The sequence below is a fragment of the Canis lupus genome, chromosome 11 (genome assembly GCF_048164855.1).
Source record: "Canis lupus baileyi chromosome 11, mCanLup2.hap1, whole genome shotgun sequence".
Taxonomy (NCBI): Eukaryota; Metazoa; Chordata; class Mammalia; order Carnivora; family Canidae; genus Canis; species Canis lupus.
In genome coordinates this window covers 19,512,541-19,533,586 of record NC_132848.1, presented here as the reverse complement: position 1 = coordinate 19,533,586, position 21,046 = coordinate 19,512,541, and the positions used below count along the sequence as shown (strand labels likewise).

Genomic DNA, 21,046 nt, shown 5'->3' with positions numbered 1-21,046 from the left:
AAGCCACCCAGGGATCTCCTGCCTGCCATGTTTTAAGCACTTCATATATATTATCTTGCTTGATGTTCACATTGTCCCCTGAGCCATATACCATCATCTCTATCACATAGTTGAGGGGACTGAGATAGAGTTTAGAACAGTGATTCAGATCAGGAAGGGAGAGGCTGACCGTAGGCCAGGCAGCTGTACCCGGAGCTGAGGATGCAGCCACCATGGCTCACTGCCTCTGGACAAGTCCTGTCTTCCACTCGTAACCGCTGTGGTGCTCATACACACAAGCACTGTCCATGCCCCTGGTTCAACGCACTGAACTTTGCCCCAGTCAGCCCTCCTGTCCACCCTAGGAGGTTGGCATTTTTTGTCCTTATCCACAAGGATGCCCCAAGGCACAGGGAACCAATGGCTCTGCTGTCTTCAGGCTCAGAGGTAGGATGCTGTCTGGGCAGAGTCCTTTAGGATCTGCTAGAGGTCAGGCTCCTGGAGGTGGGGCTGTGTGTCTTGTCCCTTGCACTTGTTGCTGAGTAGAAGGTGCCCAGTGTCCTCTCTGTGGGCTCTTAGCAACATTGAAGCCTTTCAGAGCTCCTCTTCAAGAATATAACTGCCACCTGTCAGCCCACAGAGATGCAATTCACATAGAATCACCCTTTTAAAATGTGCAATTTAGTGACTTTTAGTACATTCACAAGGTCAGCCAGCACCGCTAACTCCAGGAGTTTATCACCCCACCAAGAAGCAGAATTGACTGCCCCATTTTGAAGACATGCACTTCTCTCCTCTGGGTCTCATTTCCCCTCAAGCTTAGGAGACCCTCCTCTCCTTTTCTTAGCTCAGTCCTGGTTACTACCTTCTTGTCATCTCCCTCATCTTTATAATTCTTTCTGTATCTCTTTTGATTTCTCCTTTTTTTGTTGTTGACTAGGCCAGGATCTGGTGTCACGTGGAGATTTGAGAATGTGGACTTTGCTGTCAGCTAATCTGGGTTCTGGTTTTGAATTGACATTAACTGTTGGCCTGGGCCAGTCCTACAGTTATCTAGACCTCTGCCTTTTTTTTTTTTTTTTTTTTTTTATGATAGTCACAGAGAGAGAGAGAGGCAGAGACACAGGCAGAGGGAGAAGCAGGCTCCATGCACCGGGAGCCCGACGTGGGACTCGATCCCGGGTCTCCGGGATCGCGCCCTGGGCCAAAGGCAGGCGCCAAACCGCTGCGCCACCCAGGGATCCCTAGACCTCTGCTTTTTAACGCATGAACTGGGGTTAGAGTTGTACTGGGCTTGTGTGGTGCCTGTATACCGTGAAGTGTCCATGGGAGCAGCCAGGAACAGCTTCCTTCCTCCTGGTAGGTGCAACCCTGCAGTCAGAGTTCCTAGACTTAAGTTGTCTTGTGCTCTCATTTGGACTCAGCTCTGCCCACTGCCCTGGTTTCTGCCCTGGTACTTGTTGGGCTTTATTTTTATTCCACCTGTTTGGTGGTGCTTTTTAGCTGCATGTCTCCACTTATTTGTCCTTCCAGGAGTTCTGGCCCAGAGCATGCCATGCCTGCTCTTAGTTCTGGTTCTCCCAGGAGCACAGTGCTGAGAACAAATGCAGTACAGATACTGTCTGTTGTCAGTTGTGGAGCAGATGCACACAGGGGCCTCGCTGTGATGTGTCTCTGGCTCCCCATACAGGCAGGCCCTGGCTTAACAATGGTTCAACGTGTGATTTTTCAATTTTTTTTAAAGATTTATTTATTATTCATGAGACACACAGAGAGAAGCAGAGACACAGGCATAGAGAGAAGCAGGTTCCCTGCAGGAGCCCAGTGTGGGACTCAATCCTGGGACTCTGGGATCACGACCTGAAGTGAAGGCAGCCGCTCAACTGCTGAGCCACCATCCCTGATTTTCCAACTTTACGATAGTATAAAAGTGGTATACACTTTGCAGAAACTATTCAGAATTTTGAATTTGAATCTTTTCCCTGAGGCAGTGATATGTACTACGATCTTCTGGTGATGCTGGGCAGCGGCCACAGTTCCCAGTCAGCCTGCAATCACGAGGTCGACAGCCAATGCTGACAGCCGTACCCTGACGGCCATTCTGTTTTTCAGTTTGAGTACAGCATGCGGTAATTATGTGAGGTGTTCAGCACTTATCATAAGTTGAGGAAGATCTGTAGTTGACCCCATTCTCCCTGGGCCCCAGGAAAGCATCTGGTGTTGGCCACTGTCCTAGACCAGTGGGGGCAGTCATGACAGCTCCTTGTCCCCTAGTCACATTTTTACTTGCATTACACACAGACTGGGCACATGCCCAGGATAGCAGGACTAGTCAGTGATGGAAGCTGGATTTCGTGCCAGAGAGCCCCTCCCGTGCTCAGGTCTGCCACTTTGACGGTTTCTCTGCTTGGGCTCTGTGTTGATCTCCAGGAGGAAGAGGAGGGTGTGTGCTGACCGTGCTGCCACGTTCCCTAACCAGGAAGAGGGGCCACAATTACTAGCAGCGAGCACACGGGTTTTGAGCTTGCGCTCTGAGTCTTCTCTTCATCACACCCAACAGCCAGAGGAAGCTCTTGAGGAGGTGAGGGCCCGCTCAGGCCTGACAGAGCCCTTGCTCAGGGTGTCTGGTGGGGTGATGAGTTGCTCACCTGAGACTTTGGTGGGAGACCAGCTACAATCCATCTGTGGGGGGAGAAACAGCGCTTTTAGGAGCTTGCAGCCGCAGGAGCCGCAGCCACCCAGGCAGAGTGCCACCGCGAGTAGACTGAGGCGGACATCTGTCTCTGTGTGGGTCTCGTCTCACCTTCACAGCACCCAGGCTGGGTCCGGTGGGGACGTGGAGCAGGCTGGCTCTCCGGCGGAGACACCAGCAGACTGAAGATGCACTTGTTACTCAGTGTTGGCCACGTAGTGTCGAAAATTTAAATTGATTGTGAGCATTTGAAGATTTGGGGATTTAAGAAAATTTGGGGTTCAGGTCTTTCTTGTAGATCCTGGCAGATGTGTCCCCTTGACCTGTGTTTCTACAGGACTGTAGGTGGCTGCCACGGACTTGCCCCTGTCCCCGTGGATGGCCTTGTGCTCTTGCTGCACGTTCAGGTCCACCTGCCGTTTTCTCCATCTGGCTGCTTCCTTCCCCTTAGCACCTCCCGCTCTGCAGCACTCTGCATCGCAGCCCTTGTGTTAGGATGTGGCCAGAGAACTAGAAATCCAGAGGCTGGGCACTTCCCTGTTCCTTGTAAGACAGCGCTAGCTCCAGAAATACAGGGTTTAGGATGTTTCCTTCTCAGTAGAGCTGACTTCCTTTCTAAAAAATTCCTGTGTACCCCTCTGGTGTCTGGAGATGGCTAGGCTGTGCTCTCCTGTTCTCTGACCACAGCACTCACACACTCACTCTCCAGGAACCTGCTCCTCTTTCTTCTTGGCCCCTCTTTCTGGGGCACCTACCAGATCGGGAGCTGGAAACCTGCAGGCAGGTGAGGTGGCTGGCTCAGCTGGCAGCAGCTGTTCCCTCTTCAGCCTGTGGGCCCTTCCGCCTGGCGGGGGAAGGGACCTGATTTTGCAACTCTCACACTGGCACCTGTTTTGGGATCTAGTTTTTTTCTGTTGTTTCCCCATTTATTTATTTATTGTGCCAGGAAGTGTTTTCCTCTAGAAACTCAAGTTTATTTCCATGTATTTGTCCTTATTCTCTGACAGTGCCCCTCTGATAGAACTCTTTTAAGAAATGGATTTTTAGGGGATCCCTGGGTGGCTCAGCGGTTTAGCGCTGCCTTAGGCTCATGGTGTGGTCCTGGAGACCCGGGATCGAGTCCCATGTCAGGCTCCCTACATGGAGCCTGCTTCTCCCTCTGCCTGTGCCTCTGCCTCTCTCTCTGTGTCTCTCATGAATGAATAAATAAAAATCTTTGGAAAAAAAAAAAGAAATGGACTTTTAATTGTTAACAAAGTAACAAATATGAGGCTTCTAATAAAAAGATCTATTCTTGGGGAGCCTGGGTGGCTCAGTCAATGAAGTATCTGCCTTCAGCTCAGGTCATGATCCCAGGGTCTTGGGATAGAGCCTCACATTGGGCTCCCTGCTCAGCAGACTCCTCCCTCTCTGCCTTCTGCTCCCCTGCTTGTGCGCGCATGCTCTCTGTGTGTTAAGTGAATGAATAATTTTTTTTTTTAATTTGAAATAAAAAGATCTATTCTTACAGGCAGCCTTCCTCTCCCCTGGTTCTGTTCCGTAGGCAAAGCTGTTTTTGAAGTCTTAATAGTTGTTTAATTCTGGTAGTCACTTCCATAGGTTAGTAATAATAAAAACTCATAGGAGCTAACACGGCTTAAGGCTTTTTGTGTGTCAGGCATTGTTCTAGGGTCTTTACATTGATTTCTTCTTCTGATTCTCACTGGTAGTATATGGGGTAGGTGTTGTTACCTACTTTTCATAGATGAGGAGACAGGCCCAGAGAGAGGCTAATTGACTTGTCTGAAGCTTCTCCTTTTCTCTTTAATTTTTTTTTAATTTTAATTTAATTTTATTTATGATAGGCACACAGTGAGAGAAAGAGGCAGAGACACAGGCAGAGGGAGAAGCAGGCTCCATGCACCGGGAGCCCGACGTGGGATTCGATCCCGGGTCTCCAGGATCGCGCCCTGGGCCAAAGGCAGGCGCTAAACCGCTGCACCACCCAGGGATCCCTCTTTAATTTTTTAATTGTGGTAAAATACATATAACATAGAACTTATCATTTTAATAAGTTTTAACTGTGCAATTCGGGGATACTCAGCACATTCATCCTGCTGCATTTCCCAAACTCCACACCCCACACACTGAAGCTGTGTCCCCGTCACACACCCTCCGCCCCCAGCCCCCTCCCTGGCCCCCACACCGCCAGCTCCCCTGTGTCCCCAGGAGTCTGACCACTGCATGTGCCTCCTAGCAGTGGAACCGTACAGGATTCATCCTTCTGTGTCTGACTTATGTCACTCAGCACAGTGTCCTCAGGGCTCACCAGGTGGTGGCGGGTGTCCACAGTTCTTTTTAAGGCGGAGGATATGATTGAGGATAGATGCCCATGGCCCTCTACCTGCCTCAGGGAGAAGAGGATATCATTCTTAGAAGGTGGGACTCTGAAGCTCAGCTCCGTTAACCTTACTCCGTTAACCTTTGGACCTGCTGTGGATACTCTGTTAGGTGACGACACGAAACTTTGTTGTCTACTGTTGGACAGCCTGATTGCTTCTCGACCTTTTGGCTAAGATCAAGTGTGCTGTGTGTTCCTATCAGTTTAATATTAGACAACCTGATTCCCTGTTGTCATGAAATAACATCTTTCCCATTCTCTGCTGTCTGACACTTCTACTGTGTGATTGTTTCCTCTGGTTGGTCTATGAAAATCCTTAGACCATTAAGGAGCCCCACCCAGTCTGACTGCCTTGTCCCAGAAAGCCTTCAGACATCCTTGTTTCCAGGAACTGGTTAGACATGCTCCATCTTAAGCTGGAGGAATCTGGCCTCCCACATCCAGGGGAAATCCCACCTTTGGGTCAGCATTTATCAGAGACTGGTCTATAGAGCAAGGGCAGTAGTTGTCTTCTCTTAGATTTGGTGTCTCCCTTTAAGACTCTTGGAATGTGGCTCACTAGGCCAGAGTTTTCTGATGGGTGGTTACATACCTGCATGTATGCACGCAAAGAGGTATTTATGTCATGAATCTCAGCTGTGTCTGGGAACAAGAATGTCCTGTCCCCATCAAGGTTCTTCTAGCCAGACTGAGAATCAAACTGACATGAGACATATCAACAGGAGAAAATAAAATTTAGGGGGCAGCCCAGGTGGCTCAGCAGTTTAACACCGCCTTCAGCCCAGGGCCTGATCCTGGAGACCCGGGATTGAGTCCCACGTCAGGCTCCCTGCATGGAGCCTGCTTCTCCCTCTGCCTGTGTCTCTGCCTCTTTCTTTGTGTCTCTCATGAATAAATAAATAAAATCTTTTTTTTAAAAAAGCACAAATTCTAGAAATCACAAAATCATGCCATTTTACCTGCCTGCTAATCTTGGGTCCATACTCAGCCTAAAAAGTGCCTTCTGTAGTTGAACCATGGTAAATGTCACACCTTATTGAAGGTCTCTTAAATTCTTCATTCTTTTTTTTTTTTTTTAAGATTTTATTTATTTTTATTTTTTCATGAGAGATACACAGAGAAAGGCAAAGACACAGGCAGAGGGAGAAGCATGCTCCCTGCAGGGAGCCCTACCCAGGACTCGATCCGGAGACTCCAGAATCAGGCCCTGAGCCAAAGGCAGATGCTTAGCTGCTGAGCCACCCAGGCGTTCCTAAATCCCTTATTCTTAAAGCTGCCTCTCTTTTCTGTCATTGATTTGTTGGAGGAATTTGGTTATTTGTCCTATAACCTCCCACCTTGTGGGTTTCACTAGTTTCTTCCTTTTGTATTGTTTAGCTTGTTTGTTTCTCTCTAATTTCCACTAAAGAGATTGACAGGGTGATTAGATTTAGGTGCAAATTTTTTTTTTCTTTTTTTTTTTTTTTTTTAGGAAAACTGAACAAGTGTGATCTGATGGATTTTAATGTAATATCCACAGGAGAATGTTTTAAAACATCTTCTTTCCATTTTGTATACATTTCAGACCCCCTTTCAGAGGGTTGACTATCCTAATTTCATTAAACCCTGGGATGTCTGTCCAGATAGCAGTTTCTTCCTCAGATTTTGGTTCTGTTCTCTGATGAGGTAGACTGATTCTTTTTTTTTTCTTTTTAAATATTCTATTTATTCATGAGAGACGCACACAGAGAGGCAGAGACATAGAGGGAGAAGCAGACTCCTCGAAGGGAGCCCCATGCAGGACTCCCTCCCAGGACCCCAGGATCACGCCCTGAACTGAAGGTAGACCCAGGCATCCGACATAGACTGATTCTTAGTATGTGATAGCTGCTTTTAGGTGTTACAATATTTTTTTTCATTCTATCTCCATTTCCTTACAGGACTTCTTTAGTAGCTGTTGGAAAATGGGAGAATTGCTTCTCTTTGGCTTATTACCCTACAGACAAGTGTGTTAAACTGAGCAGAAAATGTTTAAAGAAAATAAAAACAAAATCTGGCAGTATGGAGTGGTAGCACATGGGACACATTTTGGGGTTAATGTCACATATGCCTTTCCTGGAGATAGGTATCACACATACATCATAGTCCTGGATATCATAGACCTTAGGATATTTTATTCTTACTCTCTTAACTTTTGTATAGTCAAAATAAATAATTATTCCAAATAGATCAGGGATATTACAGTGTAAAAAGTTAAACTATATGAGTGCTAAAAGAAAATAAAGGTGAATTTCTTTATAACTTAGGAGTGGGGAAAACTTTTTTTTTTAAAGATTTTATTTATTTATTTATTCATGATAATCACAGAAAAAGAGAGAGAGAGAGAGAGAGAGGCAGCGACACAGGCAGAGGGAGAAGCAGGCTCCATGCAGGGAGCCCGATGTGGGATTCGATCCCGGGTCTCCAGGATCGCGCCCTGGGCCAAAGGCAGGCGCCAAACCGCTGCGCCACCCAGGGATCCCAGGGAAAACTTTTCTAACTATGACTCTAAGCCTAGAAACAGTAAGATTGATTGCAGTAACAGCAGAAACCTGCATTGTAAAAATCACCATAAGCAATGTCAAAAGACAAATGACAGAAAAATATGTTGAATTTCTGTCATAGTAAAGAGCTTTTATCTCTTTACTATTATGTCTAATAGTTGAAAGAACTCTACACCTAAAATTAATATCACACTGTATGTTAACTGGAATTTAAATAAAAACTTAAAGAAAAAAAAAAGGAAAAATTCATAGAGACGCGCCTAGCTCACTCAGCCAGAAGTGTGCTACTCTTGATCTCAGGGTTGAGCTTGAGCCCCACATTGGGTGCAGCAGTGACTAAAAATCATCATCATCATCATAAAAGAACTCATAGAAACTGAGAAGAAAAGCAATATAACTGATAGAGAAAAATGAGCAAAAGATAGAATAGTTTATAGAAAATAAATAAAAATGGACCTTATATAATTGAACAGATGCTTACCATTTCTTGTAATAAAAATACTAATCAAAGCTATATGGAGATACCACTTCTCCTTTACCATATTGGTAGAGTGGCCAGCTGTCCTGGTTTGCCCAGTACTTTCTGGGTTCTAGTGCTGAAAATCTTCTGTTTGGGAAACTTCTCAGTCCTCAGCAGAACTGGGACAGTTAATTACCTTACATACTGGCAGAAATCCAAAATTTTAACTATATGTTCTTTAGACAAAGCTGTGTTGAAATTGTCTTCTTGCCAGTAGAAATACAAACTTGGGGGTGGTGGTGCCTGGGTGGCTCAGTCAGTTCAGTATCTGCCTTTGGCTCAGGTCATGGTCCTGGGATCGAGCTCCATATCAAGCTCTCTCTGCTCAGTGGGGAGCCTGCTTCTCTTTCTCCCTCAGCCTTTCGCTACCCTTGCTCATGCTCTCTTTCCTTTTCTTTCTGTCAAATAAGAGAGAGAAAGAAGGAAAGAAAGAAAGACAGGCAAAATGGTACAGTACCTCTGGAGGAGGATTTGTATGTTGCATGTTTTATGTGCATTTGTCCTTTGTCCCAGCAATCCCACATCTAGGAATCTGACTTAAAGGTATGTTGGCAAAAATATGAAATGACTTTGCAAAAGACTATTCATTATAGAATTATTTGTAATAGCAAAACACTAGAAGTACCATGTGTCCATCACTAGGGTTAAGTCAACATAAAGGAGTACTGTACAGTTATCTCAAGGAGCGTGAATCTTTGGTGTTACGATTCAGGTTAGGACAGTGGTTGATACTTTTGGGGACATGGGTTACTTATGGGTACTGGTAGTCCAGTTTCATGAACTGGGTGGTGTGGTTGCATGGGTCCGTTTGTGAAAATTCAAGGAGCTATTCACTTAGGATTTATGTGCTTTTCTTTATAGTATATTTAAAATCAGTAAAAATGTTCATTTAAGGGAGTAAGGTGGGGCACCTAGGTGGCTCAGTCAGTTGAGCGTCCAGCTCTTGATTTTTGGCTCAGGTTATGATCTCAGGGTTGTGGGATTGAGCCTGGCATCAGACTCTGGGTTCAGCCTGGAGTCTGCTTGATTTTCCTTCTCCCTCTGCCCCTACCCCCTCAAATAAATAAAATCTTTAAAAACAAAGAAGAGTTTTGTGTTTTTTTTTTCTTAATTGATTTATTTGGAGGGGCGCTTGAGCAGTGGTAGGGGCAAAGGGAAAGGGAGAGAGAATCTCAAGCAAACTCTTCCTAAGGATGCAGCCCATTGTGGGGCTTGATCTCAGGAGCCTGAAGTCATGACCTGAGGTGAAATTAAGAGTCTGCTGAACTACCCAGACACCCCAGGAAGAGTTTTATGAAGAAAGCAAAAACAAAAGATACAGAATATTATTTTTATTTTTATTTTATTTTTAAAAATTATTTATTTATTCATGAGAGACACACAGAGAGAGACAGACACACAGGCAGAGGGAGAAGCAGGCTCCCGGCAGGGAGTCCGATATGGGACTTGATCCCGGGACCCTGGGATCACGCCCTGAGCTGAAGGCAGATTCAACCACGGAGCCACCCAGGTGCCCCATCCTGTGGTCTGTTTTTAGTAGCTGCTTTTTAAACAATTTTTAAAAAAATATTTTAGTTTTTGAAGATTTTATTTCCTTCTTAGGGAGAGCGAGCAAACTGGAGGAACAGGGAGAGAGAACCTCAAGCAGACTGCACTGAGCACAGAGCCCAGCATGGGGCTCAGTCTCATCACCAGAAGATCATGACCTGAGCCAAAACCAAGTCAGCCACTTAACTGACTGAGCCAGTCAGTTGCCTTCAGGATTTTATTTTTAAGTAATCTCTACACCCAACATGGGGCTTGAACTCACAACCCTGAGGTCAAGAGTAGCAAACTTCATTGACTGAGGCAGCCAGGACCCCCAGCTGCTTTTCTTTTTTTGAGGAAGGTGGGGGAGCATGAGGAGCGTATGGGGAGGGGTGGAGGGTAGGGGGACAAGCAGACTCTGTGCTGAGTGCACAGCTCAGTGCAGGGCTTGCTTGATCCCATGAGCTGGAGAACACAACCTGAGTGGAGATCAAGAGTTAACTGCTCAACCAACACAGGTGCCCCCACCACCTGCAGCTGCTTTTTAATTAAAAAATACACACACACACACACACACACACACAGTGTTACATTTTCTGCTACTTTGTATGTCTAATATTTTTTTTGTATGTTGATATCTGGATTATGATTTTGAGTTTTGTCCTGGCAGATAGTTAAATTATTGGAAGATCATTTTGCTCCTGTCAGGCTTGGATTATTCTTTGAGTAGATTATTCTTTGAGTAGATCTGTTTTGGTTTTGAATTTAGTGTTTGGGTGTGGCCTTTGCTCCAGATGTAATTTTGACCCTGAAGACAGGGTTTTATTCAGGTCTTTGCTGTGTGCCTCAGGGTGCTCTGGGAGGTTCTTCTGCCCGGGTTGGAACTCCCAACACCCCCAGCCTGCAGGACATGTAGTTTCTTTTCAGCTCTCAGCCCCACTACTCTCCTTTGAGTGGGTCTGTTGGTCTGGGACACCTCTAAATACTTTTGACTTTGGAACCATGTAAATATTTTATATAAGTTAGCACAGAATTAAATAAAAAACAATAGCAAATTAGCAAGCCCCTCCCCCTCCAACATAAATACAAATGAACATTAGTTCAAAGTCAGAATAATCAGGCCTAAAGTCAGTCTTAACAAAAATACTTGATTATTTTGAAAATTGTGTATGGGGGCAGCCCTGGTGGCGCAGCGGTTTAGCGCCGCCTGCAGCCCAGGGTGTGATCCTGGAGACCCTGGATCAAGTCCCACATCAGGCTCTCTCTGTATGATGCCTGCTTCTCCTCTGCCTGTGTCTCTGCCTCTCTCTCTCTGTCTCTATGAATAAATAAAAAAAATCTTAAAAAAAAAAAAGAAAATTGTGTATGAAGTGCTGAAAAGCCAGTGTTGAATTATTCAGCTTAATAATTTTAATTATTAATGTAATAAAAAGAGTTCTCAGTTTTAGAAGATGGTAACACTGACATTTCTGGCTCACTAGCACAACTTTGGCTGCCTTTTTTTGCTTGTTTTTTTTTTTTTTTTTTTTTTAAGGATTTTCTTTATTTATTCATGAGAGACATAGAGAGGCAGAGACACAGGCAGAGGGAGAAGCAGGCTCCCTGTGGGAAGCTCGATGCCAGGACCCCAGGGTCACGCCCTGAGCCAAAGGCGGATGCTCAACCCCTAAGCCACCCAGGAGTCCTGTCCTGCCTGATTGGTTTTTATATGAAATTTAGAAATTACACAAATATACAGAAAACATTGCAGTGAACACTCATGTACTCACCACACAGCTTCAAGAGTGATCAGTACTTTGCCATTTTCCCCCCATCTGTCTCTCTCTCACACTTTTTTTTGTTGTTGTTGTGTTTTGTTTTTTTTTGTAGTTCAATTTGCCAACATACGGCATAACACCCATCACACTTTTTTTGGTAAGGATTTTTATTTGAGAAAGAGGGAGCATGAGCAGAGGGAGAGTCAGGCTCCCTCCTGAGCAAGAAACCCAATGTGAGGCTCTATCCCAGGACCCTGCAATTGTGACCTGAGCTGAAGGCAAATGCCCAACTGGCTGAGCCACCCAGGTGCCTTCTCCCCCCACACTTAAAATTTTTGTTTGGTTTGTATCTTTTTGTGGAGTATTTTTTTTTTAAGATTTTATTTATTTATTCATGAGATAGAAAGAGAGAGAGAGAGAGAGGCAGAGACACAGGCAGAGGGAGAAGCAGGCTCCATGCAGGGAGTCTGACGCGGGACTCGATCCCGGGTCCCCAGGACTATGCCCTGGGCTGAAGGAGGTGCTAAACCACTGATCTACCCAGGGATCCCCTTGTGGAGTATTTTTGAAGTGAATACCAGAAATAGTGTTATTTTACCCATGAATACTTCACTTTTTCTAACAAATTAGAACAGTTTTTATTTTTAAAAACATAGCCACCATATCATTATTATAACTAAGAAAGAATTCATAGTAATTGCTAATATCATCTAATAGCAGTCCATATTTGGATTTCCCCAATAGCTTCAAATACAACTTTTTACATTTGTCGTTTTTGTCCTTTTTTTTTTATTTCCCCCAGGGGAGAGTGCGCTGCTCCTGGAAGTACTGCGCTGCAGGTCAATGCATAGAGTGGATGGAGCAAGCTCCTATTCTGTTTTTTAGTTCCAGAAATCTATTTTATTTGTTTTATTTATTTATTTGACAGAGAAAGCATGCACGGATAAGTGCACACACCAGCAGGGGGAGGGGCAAATGCAGAGGGAGAAGCAGACTTCCAGCTGACTAGGGAGCCCAGCACCAGGCTTGACCCAGGACCCCAGGATCATGACCTGAGCCAAAGGCAGACACCCAACCGACAGCTACCCAGTGCCCCTCAGAAATCCATTTAATATACTGTACTTTGATAGAGGACTCCTATCAGATATTAAACTGATAAGAACAGGAAATATACTTGATAAAAAATGATTACATTTGATATGTTCTGATTGGACTCAGATAAGATCTAAATGTTACATTTGGTGATTATGTCTCTTTAACCTCATATTCTAGAGCAGTCCACTGTCTCTGTTGCTAACATAAAATTTTCAAAATATAAAATCGTGACTTTCATGCAAATATAAAATGAACAGTCCCAGGTTCTACGCTTTTCTTCTAGAAATTGCTACGGATTATCAGTAAGCTCTCCAGTCATTTGTGTCTGGCGATGTGCATATCCTGGTGGTAATGGTGTATAGTTATGAAACTGGACAACTTCATGGAGATCCTTCTCACATGAATTCTTTGGAGTGACGTTCTAACCATTGAGCTAGTTACTCAGATACAGCATGGGTGTATATCATCAATACCATTGTCTCGGGGCACCTGGGTAGCTCCATGGTTGAGCGGCGGCCTTCAGCTCAGGTCACGATCCTGGGGTCCTGGGATCGAGTCCCACGTCAGGCTCCTTGCATGGAGCCTGCTTCTCCCTCTGCCTGTGTCTCTGCCTCTCTCCCTGTGTCTCTCATGAATAAATAAATAAAATCCTTAAAAAAAATTATGAAATGTTCTGATAATTTGAATACTAAGTTAAGATACTGATTTTTGTTTTCCTGTTCTCTGTTTTGGTAAGTTAACTTTACAAAGGCAGAACTTAAAATAAGCTTTTTTCTTATTTTTCAGGTGAAGAAATTCTAAATCTTCTACTGAATGAAAAAATCTTTCTTAAAGTTACATATAGTCCAAGAAAAAAACCCCAGATGTTTTCATATTTTGTTTGAACTTAGAATTAAGAAGTTTCCATAGAAGGTAAGATAATTTTCCTTTTTAATTGTTCTTTATTCTAATTTATGTAAATATACTGTAAAAGCAGAAGTTCAGAGATGGATGAGAGCAAAATGCTTATTAGTTTTGAAGGTGTATGTTATAGCTTATTGTTTTGGGGGTTTTTTTGATCCTTCTATATCTGGTTTTAAGATTCTTTGTTGTGGAAAAGTTGTTCTCCCTCATCCAAAAAAACGGGGCTAGCCTGTGTGTATGTAGTGAGGCTATTCTCTGTCTCAGTTGTGGGGAACACACGAGTCGGGGCATAGGCACTGTCGTGGTCGCCATCCAGAGCATACATTCCTTGTGCAAGATGACAAGCCACAGTATACTCTCCAAAGGTTTACCCGATTGCCATCCAATTACATGCTGCATAAATTATAATAATTTCTCTTCAGTACTTCAGTGCATTAAAAATTAAAATAACTTAGGGTACTGGGATGGCTCAGTCAGTTGAGTGTCTGACTCCTGATCTCAGCTCAGGTCTTGATTTCATGGTTGTGCGTTTGAACCCCACGTTGGGCTCCGCGCTGGGCATGGAGCCTACTTAAAAACAGAAACAAAAAACTGGGGCACCTGGGTGGCTCTGTTGGTTAAGCCTTCCAGCTCTTGATTTCAACTCAGGTCGTGATCTCAGGCTCCATGCTCAGTGGGGAGTCAGTCTGCTTCAGGTTTCTCTCCCCCATGTATGGATTCTCTGTTTCTATGTCTTTCTCTCAAATAAATCTTTAAAAAACAAAAATTCCAAAGCCCTACAGCAACTAAGATAACTTTCCAAAAGCCAGAAAAGAAAACATTTTTAAAAAGGAACAGTTAGGAATTATGATAACCCTCCTTTGTTCCTCTACTGAAGAGAACAAATCATTTTCAGAGGAAAGCCTTCTGAGTGCTGGCCAGTGGGATTTCTATAGAGTAACTTCAAGCAAACGTGAATTTACAATCACAACACACATAGCTCTGGGAGGAAGAGTTAGCATGATTAGATGCCCCAAGGCTTGTACATATTGAATATTTGGATGCAGTGTATGTACTAATGTATGAAATGTGTGAAATAATACAGAACAAAAAAAATTAGCAATGAAAAGCAAAGCAGCACAATGATCCAAATAGAACTTTCAGAAATGGAAACTGTTGAAATTAAAAACTCCGTGTATGTGGATTAAACAGATCAAAATATGGTTGAAGACAGAATTTGTGAACTGAAGTATATGTCTGAAGAAATTACCAGCCTGTAGCACTGAGAGATGAGGGGGTGGAAAGTAAGGTTAAGAGAAATGGAGGATATAATAAAAATATATCATCAATGTGTAGCTGACATCCCAGAATGGAAAAATAAGGAAAATGGAGGAGAGTCATTATTCAAAGTATTAATAATTTTGGCTTTTTAGAAACTACTTAGAGATATAAATCCACAGATTTTGGAAGCACACTGTGTTCCAAGCAGTATAAATAAAAAAGAAACTCCATACCCACATATTAGAAGCTCTTAAGCTACAGGTAAAAGATTACCTACAACAGATCTCACATTAACATGTATAGAAGTCAAGAGAGAGAGTGGAATAATTCCCCACAGTGATAAGAGAATATAAATTTCAGTATAGAATTGTGGGGATGCCTGGGTAGCTCAGCGGTTGAGCATTTGCCTTTGGCTCAGGCCATGATCCTGGGGTCCTAGCATCGAGTCCCACGTCGGGCTCCCTGCATGGAGCCTGCTTCTCTCTCTGTCCCTGTCTCTGCCTCTCTCTCTCTTTCTCTCTGTGTCTCTCATGAATGAATAAATAAAAAATCTTTAAAAAAACAAAACAAAACCAAAAAATACCCAGAGAACTGATATATAACAAGGAAGTTCTAGACTGAAACCAGGAAGGAAGAACCGAGGTAAGTAATTTAAGCACCACAGGATCTGCCTTTGCCCTGAGGGCATTTGATGATCTGGACTAAGTGGCGTTTGATTTTAGAGGTCTGGTAGGGTAAGGAGAGTAGTAAGTTACTCAGCCCTCTCAAGATGGAGCGCCCAGGGGAGACTCTCCCCTGTAAAAGGGGGCTCTGAAGGCTCCATCCTCAGGTGACGGAGAAGCACATCTGCCTCACTGTATCCCTGCCCCCACCTGGTTATCTTTCTACTGGTAAATACTGTGGAAAAGAAGGTGGGAACAATATATGGGGCCATGGATTAGCGTTTGTGAGGATTTCTAACCTAGGTTCCCATTGCCTGTTACTTCAGGGGAATCAAGTACAAATTTAGTTTAAGGTGTTCTGGCTCAGTGAATGCCTTCAGGCATTTATGCAGAAGCAGGCATAAAACCTCTGTGGAGGAAGTTACCTTTATCCTAAGATGCCAAAAAAGCCCTGCGGGTATATTTGAAGAACATTGATTTGTATGCAGACAAGAATGACCAAGCACACCATGAGTGAAAATCAGTAGAAACAGACCCTCCAAGACTTCAGATTTTGGAATTATCAGAAATAAACTGTAACACAAGCATGCTGTTTATTTTTAAAGATATATTTAAAGACTTTCCAACTAGGGCCCAGAAGAATAGTTCCCGCAAAGAAGGGTGGTGAGAAGAAGAACTGTTCTGCCAACAGCCACAGGCGCATCCATGGAGTGGGTTTCAAGAAGTGTGCCCCTTGGGCACTCGGAGAGATCCAGAAATTTGCCATGAAGGGGATGGGAACTCCAGATGTGCGAATTGACACCAGGCCCACAAAGCTGTCTGGGCCAAAGGAATCAAGAAGTTTATATACTGTATCTGTGTGCCGTTGTCCAGAAAACGTAATGAGGATGAACAATTCACCAAACAAGCTCTGCACACTGGTTACCTATGTTACCTGTCACTACTATCAAAAATCTATAGACAGTTAAGGTGGATGAGAATTAATTGCTGGTTGTTAGATAAAGGTATAAAACCTCAAAAAAAAAAAGTAAAAATATGGGAAACTATAGAACGTTATCTATAATGTTTGAAGAACTACCAAATAGAAGTTCTAGAAATAATGCCGTATCCAATATTAAGAATTCAGTGTAGGGGCCGCTGGGTGGCTCAGTCAGTGACGTGTCTGCCTTCAGCTCGGGTTGTGATCTCAGGATCCTGGGATTGAGTCCTGCATCAGGCTCCCTGCTCAGCGGATAACCTGCTTCTCCCTCTCTCTCTTTCAAATAAATAAATAAAATCTTTAAAAAAATTCAGTGTATAGGTTTAACTTTGAATTCTGTATAGTGAAAGGAGGGAGCTGGGGTGGAAACACTCTGGCACATGCAGGCACACACCCTGGTCAGTAAGGAGCCCAGGCTCTGTCCTGAGAGGCTTGGACAGTATGTGTCTGACAATCTCAGGTGGCTATGACTTTCCTTTGAATGCATTGCATTGACCTGCATAAATTATTCTTTTACAGTTATTTTAATTTACCTTTGTGGTTATTTCTTCTCTTGACTTCTGATTTCAGTTTTTATTCATCTATTCATCTCACCCTAGACCTTTTTTTTTTTTTTATTTTTTTTACGATTAGGCCTTCTTGGATCTTTGCTCCGGTGCAGCGTGCCCATTATAGACATGGTCTCAGTTGTTAATTGTGCAAAAATTCCTTGTTCTCTGTGCACTCATATTGCCCTTTTTTCAGGTCAGCTAGAATTCCAGTGGTACATTGGTCAGTGTTTCATAACTCGCTCTCCAGAAGACTAAAAACCCTTGTGGTTTGAAGCATTCGTCGATCTCCATAGTGAAGATACTTCCATCATGTCCGATTTATGTGGCCAGTGTGATGCCACTGAAGGTGGGGTTGGGAGAGCTGTGCCGCTTTGGCCATCACTGAACCCATGCTCTGTGGCAAGGTGACCTCATCTGTTTCCTTCTGTTCTTTGCGGTCAGAATCCATGAAGACAAAATGTGCCAGCCACGAATCTGGGGCTGTTACAGCAGCTCTTCGGGATGCTTTTTGTCCCTGGTTTACAGGGGTGGAAACCAAGGCACAAGAGGTCTTGTGACTGGCCCCAGCTCACACAGCAGAGCCAGGGCTTTGATCATGAATTAAAACAACAAAAACCCAACTGTTTATGGCCAGACAGGTACTAGGGTGCATTCCAGATTCTCGTTTTCTCTTAGCAACAGTCTCTGCCACAGAATGTTCTCTTGAAGGGCTCTGTTCATGGAACTACATACTCATATGGGCAGCATTTCTCTTTAGAGAAATTATTATTTCTTCTGTGTGATCGTTATGCTAAATAAAAGTAAAGTAAGAGTAAGTTATGTTAACTGAAAGTAAATAAAGAAGAACTTCAGGTTCCATTCATTCAGCTGTTGGATAAATGTCTAGAAGACGTTGGTAATAGTTTGCTTAGTGTTGCAGATGGACTGTACAAGGGCATTGTCAGGATGTGCCAGGAGCCCTGGTGCTGTGCTGATACTCGGGTATACTAGAGGCGTCTCAAGCCAGTTATTTGTCGTAAGGATGCTATTAGTGGTGGGCCTCTGGGTCATCCAGGGAAGGGAAGTTACAGCTTTCTCTGTAGGTAAGGGCCGGCTGACAGGATGCTGGCACCTCTGCGCTGGGTAGTGCACAATTGCAGGGACACAGGAAACGTTTGGAAGCCAAAGATGTACCGTTATCTGAATAATGGTTCTGGAAACAGTTTACACTAGGTCCTTTGACAGCAAAATTAGCTGCAGCAAGCTCTTCAAAGGGTGCCACTGATGTAATCATTGAAATATTTCTTAAAAATGTGTGGATAGGGACATCTGGTGGCTCAGTGGTTGAGCGCCTGCCTTTGGCTCAAGGTGTTATCCTGGAATTCTGGGATCGAGTCCCACATCAGGCTCCTGCATAGAGCCTGCTTCTCCTCCCTTTGTCTATGTCTCTGCCTCTCTGTGCGTCTCTTCTGAATAAATAAAATCTTAAAATAAAAATAAATGTGTGGATAGTGAGAGACATATCAATACTGTTGCAGAGATTTTTTTTATTTAAGGTACTGATACGAGATGAAGCAAATAGTCTAAATTAATGGTTTTATTTCAAGTATCAGTGGTAATGTAATTAGATGTTTTCACGTGCTGGTCTGTAATAATTGGTGACATTAGCAAAATAAGTGGTAAGGTACATTTTTCTTAAAACTCTTATTTTTTTTCTTTGTTTTTTTTAAATTTTATATATTTATTCACGACACAGAGAGGCAGAGACACAGGCAGAGGGAGAAGCAGGCTCCATGTGGGGAGCCCGATGTGGGACTCGATTCCAGGGACTCCAGGATTGCGCCCTGGGCCGAAGGCAGATGCCCAACTGCTGAGCCACCCAGGCATCCCAAACTCTTATTTTTTTTTTTTTTAAGATTTATTTATTTATTTATTTACTTACTTACTTATTTATTTATTTATTTATTTATGATAGAGAGAGAGAGAGGCAGAGACACAGGAGGAAGGAGAAGCAGGCTCCATGCCAGGAGCCCGACGTGGGACTCGATCCCAGGACTCCAGGATCGCGCCCTGGGCCAAAGGCAGGCGCCAAACCGCTGAGCTACCCAGGGATCCCCTCAAACTCTTATTTTTTCAAAGTGAAATGTTATTCTTAATCCTGAGATTATGGCTTTCTTTTTTTTTTTTTTTTGAGATAAAAAGTCATTGGTTCCTGAAATTAACGTAAATATGGGTGATATTAGTTCATCCTTTCCTGCTTTGTGTCTTTTGTCTCTTCCTTCCCTCTTCCTAGTTTGGCCAAGTTGAAAAGTTGGCAATCCTCTGTTGGTTTTCTTTTTTCTTTTTTTTCTTTTTTTTAATTTTTATTTATTTATGATAGAGAGAGAGAGGCAGAGACATAGGCAGAGGGAGAGGGAGAAAGAAGCAGGCTCCATGCACCGGGAGCCCAATGTGGGACTCGATCCCAGGTCTCCAGGATCGCGCCCTGGGCCAAAGGCAGGCGCTAAACCGCTGTGCCACCCAGGGATCCCCCTCTGTTGGTTTTCTAAATTAAAAAAATTTACCGGCCTGAAAAATCACAGTGTCTTGTAAACTATTGAGCTGGGCCGGCTTTTACAGACGGGTCCCTCGGACTTGGTTTAGTGAATAGATGGTACACTTGATTCTGTAAATGGGGTGGGTTCTCAGAAGCCCTTGAATGTGCAGGATAGATGTCCTTACTAAACTTCCTGTTTTATAATTTAGGAGTAAATAGGTGGACGTTAAATTAGCTTATTGTTTCAAATTATAAGCTAAGAGTAAGTGGGTAATATGATTTGGGTTTAGTTTTGGTTTTATTTTTTGTACAAGGTTTGTTCTGTGTTTAGTCTGTGATAGAATACATCAGACCTATGACCTCTCCCTACCCCAAAGGAACCTGTGGTCTGTGGGCTCACGTGTACAGACCCAGGTCTGTGTTTGCTTTGTTGGCATCACACAGGCGGCATCGACAGCCCCCGATCAGTGGTTGAGGGTGCAGTGGGGGTACCTCAGTGCATCTGTGTGGTTCTGCCAGCGAGACACTGCCTCTGCTGCTCCGTGCAGGAGACTTGCAAGATACCTGGACAGACTTAATGGCAAAGTAAATAATACTGGACAGATTTTTCACTAGCCAGGGCAGTGAAATGAGGAATGTCTGGGGAACTTGCAGGTGGACCGAGTAGGAGACAATCCAGGGAAGAGATGGGCCTGAATTGATCCATGTTGAGGGAATGGCATGGGAGGGTTCATTGTCCTGTTTTTTTGTTTGTTTGTTTTTGTTTTTTAAGATTTTATTTATTTATTCATGAGAAACGCAGAGGCAGAGACACAGGCAGAGGGAGAAACAGGCTCCATGCAGGGAGGGAGTCTGACGCGGGACTCGATCCCAGGACTCTAGGATCACGCCCTGGGCCAAAGGCAGACGCTCAACCGCTGAGCCACCCAAGCATCCCTTGTTTCCTATTCTAAAGTTAGCTATGTGTGAGATTTCCCCAAATAAGTTAAAAAATGAGAAAACAACAAGCAAAAACAAGCATAAGCCCTAGCCACTTAGAACAGTGACGAGGTGGAAATTTAACCTGGAACCTCTGTGGCTCCTGGTTTTTGGGGAACATGCTGAACAACCTCTGACCATTCCTGCCCGCCGCTGGACCTGGTGAGGGAACAGCCTGCAGCTTCCATGGAGCTGCTCTGACGGCTTCTCATTCCTTTCCCCCTCTCTGGGGATGTGCTCCTGGGTTCACTTCCTCAGCTGGCATCTTGTTTCCTTGGACCCCATCCCTCCCTATAGGGCAGTCACTGTGATGTGTTCAGTGTACCCTGTCCTGTGTCTGTGTCCTGTGGATGCATGTTGTCAGGAGTGCACGCATTTTAAATTAAGTGCGTGGATCATATTATGGCCTTGATCTGTTTCTTAGGTTTTTTCATTTAGCCCCATCCTTTTAGGATTCATCCACGTTGCCATGTGTCCCTCTCATTTGCAGTCTAACAGTGTGCGATCCCCCGTGTTTGCTTCCTGCTCTGCTGCCTCCTGCTTGTACAGGGCCCTGTCATTTCTTGGGATGTGGAGGTAGGGGGATTCCGGGGCTGCTGGGGACGCACATGGTTTCACGGAGTGCCGTCCTGGGTGCCATGGAGCGTCTGCCTGTCTTCCCTCCTAGTGGGAGTGTGTGACACCTCTGCGATGACCTGGCCAGTCCTGCAGTTGTGCAGTGAGAAT

At 44.1% G+C, this 21,046-nt stretch overlaps 1 protein-coding gene and 1 pseudogene across 6 annotated transcripts in view; one reads left to right on the top strand and one right to left on the bottom strand.

Moving 5' to 3' along the window:
• Positions 1 to 21,046, top strand: part of PPP6R2 (protein phosphatase 6 regulatory subunit 2) — an 83,542-nt gene that overhangs the window by 14,410 nt on the left and 48,086 nt on the right. For 3 of the 6 annotated variants that reach the window (XM_072843407.1, XM_072843408.1, XM_072843409.1), the window contains one exon: positions 13,259 to 13,384. Coding sequence is in view for 1 of the 6 variants with exons in the window: in XM_072843401.1 (XP_072699502.1) it covers positions 17,137 to 17,231 (95 nt within the window). In the remaining 5 variants the exon portion in view is untranslated. Of the gene's footprint in view, positions 1 to 2,432; positions 2,561 to 13,258; positions 13,385 to 17,020; positions 17,232 to 17,615; positions 17,639 to 21,046 lie in introns of those variants that run through there. The other 3 variants (XM_072843401.1, XM_072843410.1, XM_072843411.1) reach the window with 3 other exon arrangements.
• Positions 12,398 to 12,566, bottom strand: LOC140600553 (U2 spliceosomal RNA; annotated as a pseudogene).